At 36.7% G+C, this 17687-nt stretch overlaps 2 protein-coding genes across 2 annotated transcripts in view; one reads left to right on the top strand and one right to left on the bottom strand.

The window, feature by feature from the left end:
• LOC121738817 (protein embryonic gonad-like) overlaps positions 1–17687 on the bottom strand; it is a 126309-nt gene that overhangs the window by 42561 nt on the left and 66061 nt on the right. The gene's annotated exons all lie outside the window — the stretch shown is intronic.
• On the top strand, positions 2411–5609 carry LOC121738816. Its single transcript, XM_042131067.1, has 2 exons — positions 2411–3730; positions 4300–5609. The coding sequence occupies exons 1-2, from the start codon at positions 2645–2647 to the stop codon at positions 4315–4317; spliced, it is 1104 nt and encodes a 367-aa protein (XP_041987001.1). The 5' UTR covers positions 2411–2644; the 3' UTR covers positions 4318–5609.

Genomic DNA, 17687 nt, shown 5'->3' with positions numbered 1-17687 from the left:
TGGACAGCACCGATTTGATAAAAATAGATCTTCAAGTTATTTATTTCTACCTTTGTAATAGTCCTAGGCATATTACATTTTTGCAACAATCCTATAGCTACCCATTGAATAGTATAACAAATAATTTACAACAATATTCCCTTTTTTTAATAGTAATTTCAACGAAGACACAAAAAAGAGCCGTTTGGGAAATTCACCCATTAACGATTACTTACGTGGAAATTCTGAGGTAAAATAATTTTGAATAGAATAGTTAGCGTACAAGACAAAAAGGTCCATGTTGGATTTTTAATTAATATGCGAGTTTTTTTTATACATATACGATTCAAACCAAATATAATGGTGTATTTGTTTTGTTTCCTCTTTCCTCCTCTTTCTCACCTATAGACAGATTGCAAGCTGCGTTCAGCTTAGAAATAATTGCCATATTGAAACAAAATGAGAACGTGTTTTGTTTACATCTTTATGATGTAACTTAAAACTAAACATAACCGTACAAGCGTTTTAGATCATTATAAAATAAAGATATCATTTTGAATGGCAGGAAAGATAAGTTTATTGTCTTTTATTGGTTATTTGAATAAAAACCTTGTAAATCACTAAATCGAGTTCAAACTAATCAAACAAATTGTAACATTATGCATAATAAGTACAATATTGAACTGAGTTGATGCCCTTATTCTGTAAATTAAATATATTCCGTTTAATTGAACTATGTAGGTAAGCAGCTATCGGTATCAACCGCTCAAGATTTTGGGAAAAAAGTAAAGGTATTTCATACTATATTGTGTGTATAAGTTGTATTTATGTCTAACATCTAAAAATTGTAATTCAAACTTCTACAATATTCGTTACGGGAAATAAAAACACTTGCCCTTTAACTAATAAAAAGATCCACGCAGAGTATAGAGACGTTATAGCTGTGTGCTTTGTACGTCTTGTGAGACATAAACAATACATTGCACGTAATGTTTATAGTTTTCATTGCATACCTACAATAATTTTTATTTTTCATTTATTTTTATCTGTGTACCCTATCTGATATTTCTGATCTTTCCCTTCTTAGGACTGCTGGATGAAATTTCTTTAGAGATAATAAACTGTTGTGTCATTTTTCTTCTTATGTATAACTTGTTAAATGTTTTTGAGTATAATAAACTGTTAAATAAATATATAAAAAATGTATAACTAGACGTCTGAATGTACGGCACGGATTCTTTTGCTAGTAAGGGAAATGTTGTGGTCTGATTGCTTCGTTCCAACATCGTATAGATTATACCAGAATAAGCCTCCAAACTGTGATATATTTATGGTAAAACTGATAGCTCTAATAAAAACGGCCGGAATGTATTAACATACAACTTTACATATAAATTCGTCGTATGTCACACAAGGTTTCCAAATTTAGCATAATAGGCGCCCTGCTGGGAAACAAAAGCAATATTGTTTTAAACTACCATCTTTAGGCAAGTGTACAAACAAAATCGAGTGAATCTTCATCACCATATTATACAGAGTGCAATTAAACCTTCCGGCCAAATTTCGATATATTGATCCTTGTTAACAATAATAATACACGTATTTTTTCTTTTATAATCACTCAGTACTAAAATATTGAGAAGTAGCCTCCGCAAGTTATCCTACAAAACACCACAATTAGTGCCCCCCGCGTGCGCTGCACCCCCCTTGTCACCCCCGCTCTATCCACCGTCGCGAACTGCGAAGTGACCATTCTGCAACGATTTTAAGTGGGATAAATTATGTTGTTGTAAAAAAATTAACACCCTATTTTTTTTGGTTAAATAGACTCTCCTAATGATACCTAAGCCCTAAAAAATTTGGTCGGTAGGTTTAATTTCACCCTGTATAACAATTTTCATAATTTAAAAAGTACAATTTCAGATAATTTGGCTTAGCTTAAACTCTGTCTATATTAAGAGGTTTTATCGTTAAGCGTTTCGCAGCGCGCTTAACGATAAGGAATAGAGAGTGCTCTTGTGTACTGCGCACACACTTGGGCACTATAAAACTACTCCTGCGTAACAGGCCTGGTTTCAATGAAACTGGCCACCGTCACCGAAACCGGTGTGGGAAGTATTATTATTATAGTATGGATGTGTGGATGTTTTAATGTTTATAATATTAAATTGGTTAAAAACGGACGATACTTGTATAAGGCAACATACATAATAGCTGGTGCGCTTAATAGTTTTAATGAACACATCAACTCGGGCAATTAGAAGCGATTTGAAGCTCAAATTACAAAAATACCCGAGCTAACATTTGACTAATGTGCAGTAATATATCAGTAAAGCCAGCACTTTCCCTTTCTATGGTGTAACTTGTTTATTATGTAGCCTTCCTAAAACACAGTGTTGAGTTGAAGAAGCGATTCGTAATCTTAGCCTATATAAGTGTCTATGGATTAAAAACTTACCAAATAGTCTGTGGTTTCTCTTAGTTCACTGCTTTACTCACCAGCTGGCGCCCTCTTCTATGAGAATAGGCGCGACGTCATCTGTCAACTTCATAGCGTTCGTAAATTTTTACCGCGCAAGCCGTAAAAATTTTTCTTAAGTGTTTTTTATTGTTAAAATAAAACACAGTGTTTAGTGTTGGTGTTAGAAAAGTGCTTCAAGGTGAAATGAGTGTGGATAGAAATACACAATGTGCAAGTTCTGTCGCCTCGGACGAGGGACAGGCTTGTAACAGCAGCGGGGCCGATGCAGGCTCCTCATCTTCGGAGGATGAGGCTGGCTTTGCTTCTCCACCACCTAACAAGCGTCGTCGTAGGTATGTACAAAATCCTTATGCCGATCCACGCGTCGATGTATTGATGGATCAAGTAAGTCGGATTTCAAACTTCGTCTCCGAACTAACTAGTCAAACAATGCATAACACCAACACTCACCAGATCATAAATAATTGCTTACCAGGCCCTAGTCACGCTGTTCAGTCTAGTAATTTGGAGTCAACTTTCCTTAAAAGACCATGTACTTCATCAAATAACCTCACTTTAGGTGAATTAAACATTGATTATGATGACAAGAAGATTATACCTTCTGCTGATAAAGACCGCCTATTAGAGCTGGTAAAGTACCAAAAATTCAACACTCAAGCCTGGAAGGGCATTCGCTATAAAAAAGCGATGCAGTCTTATGCTGCAACACCTGGGTTTATAGGTCTTAAAATAAATGAAGAGCTTTGTCATTTTAGTAAAAATAAAGACTATTTAGCATCTACAGAGCAGCTATTAGCTAGCTTATCTAATGTCTTACTTGAACAAAGACAATTACTGCAAACAGGACTGCGGGGGATTGTTGACTGGGCCTCAGCGGATGCAAAAAATCTTAATGCCAATTCTCTCTGTGAGAGATTTTTAACAACATTTGGTCCCGGATCTAGTATATCAAAGAATTCTGAGCTGTCCATGCAGATAATCTGTGGAAAAAGGGCAGAGTGCATTGAAGTTAGGCGGGATCGCATTCTTAAAGAAATAGCAAATTCAAACCTCAGAGCTACTTTACAAAACGTTCCACCCAGCTCGGAATACTTATTTAGTCGAGAGGGCTTACAGCCTATTATTCAGTCATTAGGTGGTTCACAGACTTGGTTGAATACACCAAGTTACTTAAAAGAAAAGAGGTCTAGTACTTCATTTAATCAACATTCAAATAAGAAACAGAGATTTCCATCTACTAGATCTTATAAAGAGGAGAGAAAAATAAAGACTATGCCCAAAAAGAACCGGCCCTTTCGTCGAAACAACCAAGCAGAGAATACAAGTTCCCACACTAAACAAAAGTGACAATCCAACGAGGGTGTTCAGGGGTGGATGTTTGAGGGAACATGTAGAGGCTTGGAAGAAGTTAGGTGCCAACCCGTTCATCCTAAGAATTATATCCAATGGCAAAATAGCATTCAAAACAAAACCTCCTCTACATTACCCCAACAAGAGTATCCAAAACAAGTTCTCAACAAGAGTAACTACAAAGATGTCAGCAGTGATCAAAGAGCTGAAAGAAAAGAAAATTTTAGAACACCCTCCAGTACTCAATGCAGGTTTCCACTCAAAGATGTTTCTTGTAACCAAAGCAGATGGAGGAATACGCCCGATCTTCGACCTCAGGGGCCTCAACGCACATGTCGCCGTAAAGCACTTTCAGCTCATTTCACAGGCAGATGTGATAACCTTCTTACAGGATGGGGATTGGTTGGTCAAGATCGACCTCCACCAAGCATATTTTCACCTGCCAATCGACGAGAAACACCGGCGCTTTCTGAGGGTGATATACAACAACGAAGTGCTACAGTTGACTGCCCTACCATTTGGCCTATCGTCTGCCCCCCGTTTATTTGCAGCGGTGTCCAATTGGGTTGCGGAAATCCTACGGACAAAGGGGGTGCGACTGCTTGCATATCTAGACGATTACCTCCTGGCGCATCAGAATCGTGCCAAACTTGTCACTCAGGTTGCGGAAACGCTGAGTGTTCTAGAATCACTAGGTTGGCATGTCAACTATCAAAAGTCCAGTCTCATACCAACACACGAGTTGGAATACCTAGGACTTACCTGGAATACCGAAATCAATTGCCTGTCATTGCCCCAAATGAAAATAATGAAAATAAAGAATATCATATCAAGTCTGCTAAAAAAAGGATGCTGCACCCTGAAAGAGATGCAAAGTCTATTAGGCATGTTAAATTTTGCAAATTACTCAATTCCAAAAGGACGTCTGCATTGCCGCAAGATGCAAATATTTTTGAAAAAATTTCATCAGAACCGACCCAGAGACAAAAAAGTAATACCACCTTCGGTAAGTCAGGATTTGACTTGGTGGCTAAATGCTGTAAACAACAGCAGGGCCCCATTACATCAGAAAGAAGTAACACACTTTCTTACAACAGATGCAGCAGATGCGGGATGGGGTGCACATCTAAACAGCCTACTTCTATCAGGCAAATGGGCTCCTTACCAAAAGAAGTGGCACTCAAATCTAAAAGAACTTTATGCAGTATATGCGGCAATAAAGTGCCAAGAGGAGAGCCTAGAGGGAGCTCACATACTGTTGCAGACCGACAACCGTACTCTCGTTGCATACATAAGGAACGAGGGGGGCACAAGATCACTAGCCCTATTAGAACTGACAGGCAGGGTTCTAGAGTTAACCGAGCAGCTCAATATAACGCTGTCGGCCTGCTACCTCCCAGGGAGGCTAAACGGAATAGCAGATCGTCTCTCGAGGGGTCGCCCAGTCCCAGAGTGGCACCTACTTCCACAGGCCACGGAAGCCATATTCAAAGAGTGGGGGGTCCCAGATATAGACCTGTTCGCGTCAAAAGAGACCGCCGTCGTGCGAAGCTACGCCACATTGGATTCAACAGATGGGTGCGCAACTTTCTGCGACGCATTCAGCCTTCAGTGGGATTACCAGATGGCCTGGGTGTTTCCCCCCCCAAACCTCATCCCACGAGTATTGGCCCATCTGAACAAGGCGAGGGGAACATATGTTCTAATAGCACCTCATTGGACTCGGTGCTTTTGGCATCCAGACCTACAGGCGAGGGCTCTCGGAGAGCCAATAATAATCAAGGATCTGCGGAAGACCTTGATAGATCAAACTACAGGCAGAGTGCCGGAACAGATAGACAAGTTGTCTCTTCTAGCCTGGAAGGTTGGGGGTGGGCAGACAAAGTGAGACACTGGAGTTTAGACGAACAAAACTTATTAAAACAAAGCTGGCGGGAGTCCACCCTTACTACATACAAAGCACCTATCAATAGATGGCTGTTGTGGTGTGAGTCTGAGAATATAAACCCAAATACACCAGATGGTAGCACAGTGGCAAGATTTTTGGCAAAGCTATTTTTAGTAGACAAATTAGCCTATAGTACTATCTTGTTGCACAAATCAGCAATTTCAACATTTTGTGCTACATCTGTGGAAAATTTTTCTAAAAACTTTTTTGTTACTCAGGTTTTGAGAGCTATATCCATCGCTAAACCGCCAGCTCCTAAGCCTCCAATATTTGACATAAAAATACTGTTCGATTGGCTCAAAAGTACTAGCTCCAATAATTCATTATTTGACATTTCCCGGAGAACATCTCTCATTCTTTTATTGGCATCTGGGCGTCGTATACACGATTTAACTTTACTGGATATTTCACAAAATAATTTTCATAATGATGAAGATAAAATCACATTAATTCCTAAATTTGGCTCCAAAACTGATTCCGGTACACATAGACAATCTGGTTGGTGCCTTCTACAGCATCCTGATGAAAAAATCTGCCCTGTCAAACATATAAAATCTCTTATTTCAAAATCTCAAAATAGAAGATCACAGCAGCAGGATCTTACTAATTTATTTTTATCTGTAACTGGACCTATTAAGCCAGCATCAAGAACCATGATTACTGGATGGATCAAATCAATATTTAAAGAAATTGATATAAGAGCTTCTCCGGGTAGCATCCGTTCAGCCGTTGCTTCAAGAGGATGGCTTGAAAATAGACCTGTAGAAGAAATTTTGAGTAGGGGAAATTGGAAAAGTGCTCAAACTTTTAGTAAATATTATTGTCGCTCTGTGCAAAGCAATAATGATAATAATACTTCAGCTGATTTGTTACATAATAATTTTTCTTGTTTGTAGCAACAAGTTGACAATTTATAATATTTTTAATTGTTTGTTTAATAAGAAATTATTGATCTCTCTCACACAGAGTAATTTATTAGAATAGAGCTAAATTACTATCTCCCTAGAGTTCCTATAGGAATAAGTTTGTAATGTGACATTTTGATAATTCAATATTATTCACAATTTGTTATGTTTTAAGATAAGAATTTGATTTGTTTTGTTTAAAAAAAAAAAAAAAAAAAATTTTATTTGTTTGTTACAAGTTAAATTTTAATTAATAATAATTTAATATTCAGAATAAAAGTTTTTCTTATAGAAGAGTGAGTTTCAGTTGTTAATAATAATTTAAGTAATAGAGAATATTTGTAGTATCAAATTTAACAATTTATCACATAGCGTTCATGCACCAGCAGATATCAGACACGTCTTCAACTCAACACTGTGTTTTAGGAAGGCTACATAATATAACTGTTTTGCATTACAACAAAACAATTATTATGTGCCAAATAAAACACAGTGTTGCAGCAAGGTCTTGCTGGTGAGTGAAGACACTATGAAGTTGACAGATGACGTCGCGCCTATTCTCATAGAAGAGGGCGCCAGCTGGTGAGTAAAGCAGTGAACTAAGAGAAACCACAGACTATTTGGTAAGTTTTTAATCCATAGACACTTATATAGGCTAAGATTACGAATCGCTTCTTCAACTCAACACTGTGTTTTATTTGGCACATAATAATTGTTTTGTTGTAATGCAAAACAGTTATATTTTGTATGATATATGAGCATAGTATAAATATTATACAGTAGCGTAACTTATGATCGGTTGTTATGGATATTTTTGGGCAAGAGTTTCTGTTTTCACTCGCGCTTTTGGCCAAAGTTAAAAATGAATCAATCAACATTGCTAAACTGAAAAGGTAAATTCCTTATCGAAAAAACTCACAAACAAGAAACCAAACGTATCTTGATATCAAACAGAAGACGTGCGATGTGATTGTTTTGCTACTTAAGTTTATCTAATGTGTACGCAAGATTCTCAATTTAGTATAAAGGTGGCATACTGTATAATATATATTTTTATGTTGTGGATATTTAATGGTGTGTTTTTATCTAATCCTGTCTTAAAACTTTTGTTTCCTCCGCTATTTTTTGACTAAGTTTCAGTGCAAGCCAGTTCAGACATGGCCATGCAAAATGTGCAAGTCTACTATTTGCTGCTTATTGTCAATTTATGATTATTTTATTTATGTTACCAACAAAAATACTTTTAATTCAATTTATAGTATGCCTAATTTATGTGGCCTAAAGCCATGTTTGGCCTAAGGCCTAGGGCGTATTATAACGCGAGGCCCTGTCTCGTTTCGTCGCCCGCTGCGCAGTAAATCGAGTAGGTATGTGTTGTTAATACATGTCACAAACGATTCCCATATATCAACATACAATCGATTTTATTTTAATATGAGTCGTTAAAAAAATAGATGGGAACGCTTAGAACTTTGAAATAAAGTTTTCCATCAGTAGTTAAAAATACTTTAAAGTAGAAAAAAAATCTAAAACACCGCCAAATCGAGTGCAAAATTGTTAATTACGAAACCTTTTGCGGTGCCGAAATCGCTCAAAATTTAATCATAATTATGATACTTATAGGTACGAAAATTCAAATGAGCGTTAAAATCGATTTTCGTATCGATTTTAAAATCGATCGCGGCGGTGGGTCCGATAGCCGCCAATTTGATACAATTACCGACCGACTCGGAGCAAAACTGTTATTTTCCGGGAAGGTGATGAAAGTAATGTGATAATTATGAAAATTTCCACCACTTATTTTAGTAACGAGATTACTGGTATTGCAAACATTTAAAACGAACTGAAAATGTTGAGTGTAATTGAAATACTTACTATAACATTCAATTATCAATTATTATTAAATAATACGACTATTATACTAAAATTGCTACTATAATAAATAAAATATTTTAGTCATAACACATAAACAGAAATGTCTACTCTGACCACAGAAATAAATCAAGATAGAACGGCGACGCGCGTGCGTTGCTAAGGAATCGATCGTGTCAATTTTTGCTTTGCATTTAGTTAGAACAAATAACTTACCCGTGGAAAGAAATACCTCCTTTTGACCGATTCACTTTCGTACTTCTAATTTTACAATTAGACACTGCACAATGAGGCATTTTTGCACAACCGCTCCGGTGTAATCAAGTCGAGACGTATGAATGTTCAACAAATCTTGCTCACTTGTGCAAGATTGAAACACGCGTACTCCACCCGCTTAGCCGTTCTATCTTGATTTATTTCTGTGACTCTGACCGTCGTACCGTCATCAGTAGTGGGAAAAGTATTTTCAAATGCACAAAATATTCATACTTACCGTTCTCAGTGCATTGTAAAAAGCTGTGCAAATTCAAACGCAGTAGTTACAACGGTAAATGGTAAAGTTGCTCACTCATATCTTTTCCTTATACTGAACTTTGAACTCACAATTGTAACGAACTTAATCAACAATAGCTCTAATCACGATATCGATATTTGGCACATCAGTATCGATAATGATTCGATAGAATTTGATCGACATAGTGACGCCCCGCTCCTGTCGACAAAAGAAACGAAAGTGCCCGTTAGACAGTTTTGGTCAGACCAAATGAGCGAAATGCAGATCACCCATTCACACTGATTTCACTCTGTTTATGACATGATGTTTAATGATGCGATTCTATATGATATAATGAAGTAAATCAGATGCGTTATTGTAGATTTGTTTATTAGAATATTCAAATTCATTATTTTTATTTTAAAAATATTTAAAAAGACTTAAATGCTGCACAAAGTTTGTGAAATTTCTTCGATTTTTCATTGGGCACTTAACAAAGTCTACAATTTCGCTATAATGGTACAAAAACGTTTTTAAATTAACGTCTATTAAAATTTAATTACACATTTTTAAACTATTGCAAAAGTTTTCAGGTAATCGACGACCTCCGTGGCTCAGTGCTTGGGCGCGTTGGCAACGCTCCTGCCGGGGGTTGCGGGTTCAAATCCCGCCAACGGAACAAAAAGTTTCAAATGTTCCTGGGTCATGAATGTGTATTAAATATGTGTATCATATTATAATAAAAATCTTAAATATATTATGCAATATGCATAGTATAAAGTATTAAATATAATTCCGTTGTCTGGTACCCGTAACACAAGTCCTTCAGGTAAGTACTTATCACGGGACCAGACTGATGTGGTGTGAAGTGTCCATAGATATTTATTTTATTATTATTAATCCTTTTTTACTAGGGTGTAAAATAACTGCGTGAATTCCTAAGCTCTAAGCAGTATAGCGGCCAGTGCTCCGTAGCCAATCAAAATATCGTATATCGCGCTGGCATACTGGCCAGCGATTTACCATTTGACTGCTACAATTGTGGAACACGTACGATATAGGATATTGCAAAACATTTAAGCGCTAAAACATTTAATGTATAATATAATTTATAATTATCTTCTATGCTAATTCTTCGACGTATAGCGCAGATTATTGAGAACCGCCATTGCGTCCATAAAAGTAAATGCTTGAGGTCATTCAGGCGCTGATAAACTGCTAATAAAAGTTGCTATTTATTTATGTCGTAATGCTAAAATATCCAATGTGAGTACAGCAATATAATAAACTAAAATCACACAGAGCCAATTTGCTAAATATTTAATCGTAGTTTTGGCCAAAATTAAAACGGCTTGATTGCTTTTGTTGAAATGTATGCTTAGCGTGGTTTAAAATTGGTTTACATCTATTTTTTGTACCCGAAGTAACGTTCTAGAGAACCAAATAGCGCAAATACCTGAATCACACTATCGAAGTTTGTCTGAAAGTTGGAGGTTCTAAAATGTTGTTAAATATATCATCAGAAATGAGAAGTTCTTTATAAGAAAATCTTCCTTCAAGGCTCTCACACATACTTCCACAGATTAAATAAAAAGTTTGCGGATCTACTAGTAACTACTTCTAGCTTCCCATGGAATTTAAACATATCAGGATAGGAACATAACAAACATAGTTCATAATAATAATTAATATAAAGACACCAAAATATACAACTTTGGACAAAAAATATAATATATTTTTTAATTTCGATATTCAGAAAAAAATCTCCCACAATTAGCTATGTAAAACGATACTTAGTCCCAAATTACATGGACCCGATTCACTTGCCAATAAATAATTCAAAAGCCGTACCACATTATACGTTATTATAATATCGGTGCCGCCTCCATACTACTGCGGATGGAGAATTTTGTACACGTTATTTGGTATCCAAACTTTTAAAAGTTTTTTTTTAATAACGAACGAATGGAGAAACCTATGGATTCAACTTTCGTACTTAAGAAAGGTTTTTCATAAAAAAAAGTTTTAGTACCTTATAATTTTATAAGAAACAGAGCTTTGCTTTTCATGTAGGAAAATAATTATTGTGTTCTTAGTAGTAGGTACTCACTAATTATTATGCTTGCTCGTGAAAAATTTTATAATACTGTTTGAAAAATAAGTAAAACCACTTCAACATAACGTTGTGATCATAGTGTTAGAATTAAGTGGTATAAAAAATATGCTAAGAATCCAAGCGATAATGTCTAATATTTGTACTTAATATTTTAGCAATTATTTTTAACAAAAATTAAAACCGACTTCCAAGGTAAAAACAATAATAACATCCTTATAATATATCTAATAGTGCCTTTTTCCGAATTCGGCTAAACCTCAACTATTTCTGTACTCAATCTTCATCATTTTGAAGTCGGTACCAGATAGCTGAATCTTTAGTTCTCTGACAGAATATTTGAAACTTTTGGAACTGGCACCGACTTCAAAATTATGAAGATTGAGTACAGAAATAGTTATGATGAGAAGACGAGAACATTTTGTAGTTGGGTATTGGTGGGATTGGTTTATAGTCGCATAGCCAGCATTCAGTTAATACTATTACAGTGGGATAAAAATTTAATTGTGACACTGTCGCTGTAACACTCAGTTGCATGTATATATATATATATATATATATATATATATATATATATATATATTTAAATCGCCGAAGACTTGTTGCGTCTTTTCAAAGTCGAACCCTATGGCGTCTACCATTTCCAATGACTTTTTAATTGTTATTCGTGCGAATATAGTTACATTGCTGTCATGTGAATTCTATTGTCGACGAGAAATTTTGTTTACGTACGAAAATTAGATATTCAATTTGAAATAATTCTCGCTGGTTTTTTGCGTCCGTTCTCGATGGAAATCATGTGACACATTGTATATTTTTGTATTCGTTCCATGCATTTAATCGTTTTTCCTACATCCATTTAAATGTATGGATATATTGATACCGTATATTGTACTATATTAATTCCATGCATTCTACAAATTAAATGACTCCTTACTATATTTGAGATTATATCGGTACCGTATATTATTTTTGTATGTACGCCATAAACTGTTGAGTTTGTTGCTTCCTCCTAACCTTATATGTTATATCGATACATACATAGGTACCTATATAATAGATCTCAATAAATTCATTGCGTGATGTGGTCTCTGTCTACCCCAATGAGGGACAGGAGTGACGATATGTATGTATAAATAGAGAATCATCCCTCTTTATGAAGTCGATTAAAATGAAATACTTATTTCTATAACTTGGAGTACATAACAGACATTAAAAACAAGTTATCCCTATATTACATAGATTAATTAAATTTTAAATTATAATTAGGTAAGTCCGCTAGGCTAACTAAAAAATATTAAGAATAATTATGATTGATATGATCATTTTATTTATGTGAGCGTGTTTCTTCTGAACTTAAGTATGAACACAAAATAAAACAATTGTTTCGGTAGTAGGTATTTTTAAGTTTTATTGTTTAAAATCAAGTAGGTACAATAATAAACCCATAGTCATAATAATCAAAGTGTCGGACAAATCAAATACACCGAAATAGGAACATAAAAGTAATTTAAGAAATTAACAATTTTAAGAACGACCAGTTGAGAGGCTAATTTACTGTGACATTGACTATAGTTAACTTGTGTATGTAAGCAATACTAGTTTTCAATCGTGGCTCTGCCCACGTGACAAGTTGATAAAATTTAACAAATTGAAATTCGTTATTAGCCGTTTAGGCGTTAAAAAAATAAAACAAAAATGCTTAGAAAAATATTAACCTGAAGAATCACATATCAGACATACCTATCAGTACAAAGTCTCAAAAAAAGGCCCTTTAGGCGTCGAAAAGAAAAATAAAAACGTTTAAAAAATTATTAACGTACCTATCAAAAATAAGATAAAACAGTCCAAAATCTCAAAAAATTACACAACTACACAAAAATTACACAACAATATATATACTTTGTTTGTAAATATAAATTATGGCTATTATCTATAATAGTACCTATTATTTCTGTTTATTTGTTTTGTACAAAAAGAGGACGGTATTTGATTATAATACAAGTTCACAATAATAATAATTTTTTTCGTAAGTAGTTGGTTAACGCGCGCGCGTAAGCAAACACGACGCGACGTTGCGTTCTGTGCTGTGATAGTCATAGTCAATCATGGTTGTCGTGATTGATGTAGATCGTTTCGATCGTTTTTTGTATTGTTTATTGTATCTTCTTCTTCCTAGTCGTATCCTCATGGCTGAGGGACGTGACCACCAAAATTTGCTTTTTGGGATAGAGCTCTCCACTTGTCTCTATTTTTGGTCTGATGAAATGCCTCCTGGAACGTGCAGTCAGCAGCCTTGACAATCGCGTCTGTCCATCGTGTAGCCACTCTGCCTCTGCCTCTTTTCCCCTCTAATTGCCCAGCTAGTATGAGACTCTCAAGATTATTAGGCTCCCGGCGGGCTATGTGGCCAAAAAAGGCAAGTGATCGTTGTAGACAAAGCGTGGACAGGCGGGTGGTAATTTTGAGTTGCTGAAGTATAGACGTGTTGGTCCGGTGTGCGGTCCAAGGGATGCCGAGCATTTTACGCCAGCACCACATTTCAAAAGCGTCAATCTTAGCTCGAGTACGTGCTTTTAGTGTCCATGTCTCGGAGGCATATAAAAATATTGAAAAGATTAGGGAACGCATTAGTGTTATTTTTGTGCTACGATAGATGTTCTTATTCTTCCATATCTTTTCTAAGCGCCCAACCGCAGATTTAGCCATCTGAGCCCGTCGGACAACCTCCCTCTCGCAGTTACCATTGTTGCTAATCAACGATCCCAGGTAGACAAACTCCTCTACGGGTTGAGATCTTGTAGTAAGGATGTCTTTTGTATTTGGTTCAGCTTATCGACGTACATCAGTTTGGTTTTATTGCGATTGATTTGGAGGCCAAAGTCTCGACTAATCTTTTCGAGCCGCGCTAGAAGTTCAGCAAGTTTCACTTCGCAAGTACTTATAAGCGTGGTGTCGTCAGCGAACCTTAGGTTGTTGAGAAGGTATCCGTTAATTTTAATACCATCCTCCCAATCTTCCAACACTCGACGCATTACCTATATATTCGCCTACGAGGTTGAACAGCTGTGGAGAGAGGATGCAACCCTGTCTGACACCACGCTCTGTAGCAAACGGCTCTGACAGATCATTGTCTAATCGCACCCTTGATCGACCTTCCAGATAGAGGTTTTGTACCAAAAATATGAGATGATCGGGGACGCCCAACTCTCTCATCACCTCCAGCATTTTGGACCAGACGATGCAGTCAAAGGCCTTAGCGTAATTCACAAAACAGAGTACTATTGGGACATTGAATTCTCTGCTCTTTTCTATCAGCTGACGGATGTTTAGGATTTGTTCTCGGGTACCCCTGCCCTTTACGAATCCCGCCTGCTCTTTGGATATCTGTCTAGTTATATTATAGTGTGCCAATCTGTTGTTTATAACATGGAGAAGAATCTTACTGGCGTGTGAAATTAGTGAGATGGTCCGATAATTTCCACACTTTTTAGTCGACCCTTTCTTATGTAGTGGTATCACGAGAGATTCTGTCCAATCGTCTGGCCACTGTCCTGTTCTCCATACTTTAAAACATATTGAATGCATTACTCTGATTCCACACTTACCCAAGCTCTTAAGCACTTGTGCCTATATACCATCTCCACCGCAAGCTTTTGTTTTTAGCTTATTTATAGCTGCTTCTACTTCATGGAGAACGATGTCGGGTTCTTTATCTGTAAAATCTAATCTAGTGTCAGGTTCATCAGCGTCATATTTGTACAGATCTTGGCAGTAGTTCCTCCATCTTGTCATCACTTGGTTCTTGTCTAAAATCAGGTTACCCTTTTCATCTTCTATGTTCCAAGATTTTGATTTTCGTTCCCGTGTGAGAATTTTTACCTTTTGGAACATGTCTCTTGGATGTAGGGTATCAGAGTGTGTTTGTATATCTCTACATATAGAATTGATATATGCATTCTTGTCATGTCTACAGAGACGCTGTACTAGTTAGTCAAGTTCAGAGTATCGCTGTTGTTCTTCCTTTGAACGAATTCCTCCAGTCTTTAGAGCCTTTCTTTGTGCGATTGCCTCCCAAGTGGTCATCCACTCAGATCTAGGGTGTTTTACTTTCCGTCCATTTGTGATTGTTCTAGTTGTCTCTTCTAATGCGGCCTTAAGCTGATTCCATGATGTATTGGCTGAGTCAAATGGGCAATACGTTTCACTGTCCAGTCGAGTTTGTAGTGTGTCCTCAAAAGCTTTCGCTTCTTGTGTTAGAAGAATATTTTTGGATGGTGGAGGCTTTGAAACTACTTTGAGGCGGACTCTGTATTGAGCTATTAACAGCTGATGATTGCTGCCACAATCTGCACCCGGAAAAGTCTTTGAGAGAGTTATGCACGACTTCCATCTGCTGCTGATTAATATGAAGTCAATCTGATTTTTATGACCTGTTGGCGATCGCCATGTCCATAAACGTCTTGGATGTTGTTTATATGCCGTGTTAGTTACGAATAGTCCTTTTTCAATGCAAAACTCTAACAACATCTCACCTCGACTGTTGCGGGCTCCTAAGCCGTATTCCCCAATAACATTCCTTAGGTGTTGATCATTATCAGTGTGCCCTATCTTAGCATTAAAGTCTCCCAGGATGATAGTACATTCCTTCTTTGGTAACGCTTTGCAGGTTAATTCTAGCTCGTGGTAAAATTCCTCCATCTCTTCTTCGGTGGCTGCAGTGGTCGGCGCATAGACCTGTACAAAGTTAATTGGGTGTGGATGGGCTGAAATTTTTAAGGATATAATTCTATTGTTGATGGTATTATACCCCAATACCTTGTCTCGTAGCCAGCTAGCAACTATGAAGCCCACACCACTAAAACTATTGTCTTGTCTGTCAGAGTAGATTACCATATTTCCTTCAGGGGTGATGTGGTATCCGTTATCTTTGACATGGGTCTCACTCAATCCTAGTATAGCCAGATTATAGCGCTCCATCTCCGCTTCAACAACTTCGATTTTTCCTGGCCTTAAAAGTCCACGGACATTCCAGGTTCCTATTGTTATTGCCCTTCCCTTGGGTGTTAGTTTGCTAGAGTAAGATGTTATGTTTCCAACTGCAGCCGGTAGCCAATTTCACACCAGTCGGCCCGGAACCAAGCTGGCGCCGAGCGTTAGTCGGGTCGCATTACATCATATTATCTCTGGTGGCGTTCTTAATCATGGTGGATTTCTTGGGATTATAGTCGCGGTAGTTTCCCGTTGCTTTCCGCGCTAGACTTTTTGAGGGTATTTAGTCCTCAAGGCCACTACTGCCTAGGAGTCAGGTTATCATATCCGCCGCCTGAGACTCGGCGTTGTTACTCGTTTAGCACCACCCGGGGGACACGTGTAGGGTAGTAAAAGGTAATTCCTACGGACGCGAGTAACCACCGCCCCCGTTTATTGTATCAAGTTTGATTAATTTTAAACATTGATTTGATTTGTAATCTAATTTTAATTGCCTGAAATGTAAAATCAGCGATATGCGATCAGTAGTTGGGAAAGGGTCCGGTGGCTTTAACACAGGTTATACTGTAACCTAGCTAAGCTGCCGGTTGCGATCTTAACATTCTAATATAAAAAACCATTGAAAATAAAATAATTTGCATGTTGTAATTGTCTAGATTAAGGTTTTTATGTTATCGAGCTGAATAAAAGTACATTATTATTATTATAAGTATGCCATCACAGTTACTATAAATCTTGTCAAGGGTGTCGATTTATGAATGAAGAAAGTCACCAAGTCAAGATTTAAAAAAAATCTCAGAACACTGTACAGTGTACAGCCTAGCCCATGACCCGGTAACCACTTGACGTTGAGTTTCGATGCACTTGTTTGGGCTATTTCACTTCTCATTACCGTGGCTTTCTAATAGCGAAAGAATTATTTAAATTGGTTCAGTAGTCTCGTAACTCGTAAGTTAAATAGTAATAAGCAAACGATTAAATATTTCGTCTCTACAATATTAGTAAGTATAGATATTTAAAAATACATTAGTCCCAACCCAATTCGCAGTCTAAACTCAGTCACTGATGGGCTTTTGTTTAAAATATACAATAGGTAAGTACTTATCAAAGAAAATCATATACGTAGGTATGTAGGTAGGGACATAGTAGTTAATACAATCGATCCAAAATACTTTTAGACAGGTAAGTATATAAACAGTTCAACAACAAACAGGACACTGGACATCAGGATAATGATCGTAAATTGCATATTTATTTGTAAATAAATATGCTGCACCAGAAAAATGAAGATTTATAAAGCGATTTTATGTTCTTTCGTTTCATAGGTAGAACAAAATTATTTGTAATAATATTGATATTATTCTTGGTCGTTGCACCACAATTAAAACATTTTTTTTGTATTACAAAATGGGTCGACGGCCAAGGCCATTTTATTTTGTCTTTAAAATAGTTTTTAAAATCACTTCTTTTAAAAAAAAACGATCTACATCAGTCACGACAACCATTGACACGACAATCTAACACTGAAAGAATTTTTCAAATCGGACCAGTAG

Source organism: Aricia agestis, chromosome Z, assembly GCF_905147365.1.
Source record: "Aricia agestis chromosome Z, ilAriAges1.1, whole genome shotgun sequence".
Classification (NCBI taxonomy): Eukaryota; Metazoa; Arthropoda; class Insecta; order Lepidoptera; family Lycaenidae; genus Aricia; species Aricia agestis.
Note: the sequence above shows the minus strand (reverse complement) of the source record. Positions and strands in the feature narration are given on the sequence as shown.

Excerpts from the sequence above, each read along its gene's own strand:
- LOC121738816 (XM_042131067.1), top strand. The coding sequence starts at position 2,645 with ATGAGTGTGGATAGAAATACACAATGTGCAAGTTCTGTCGCCTCGGAC.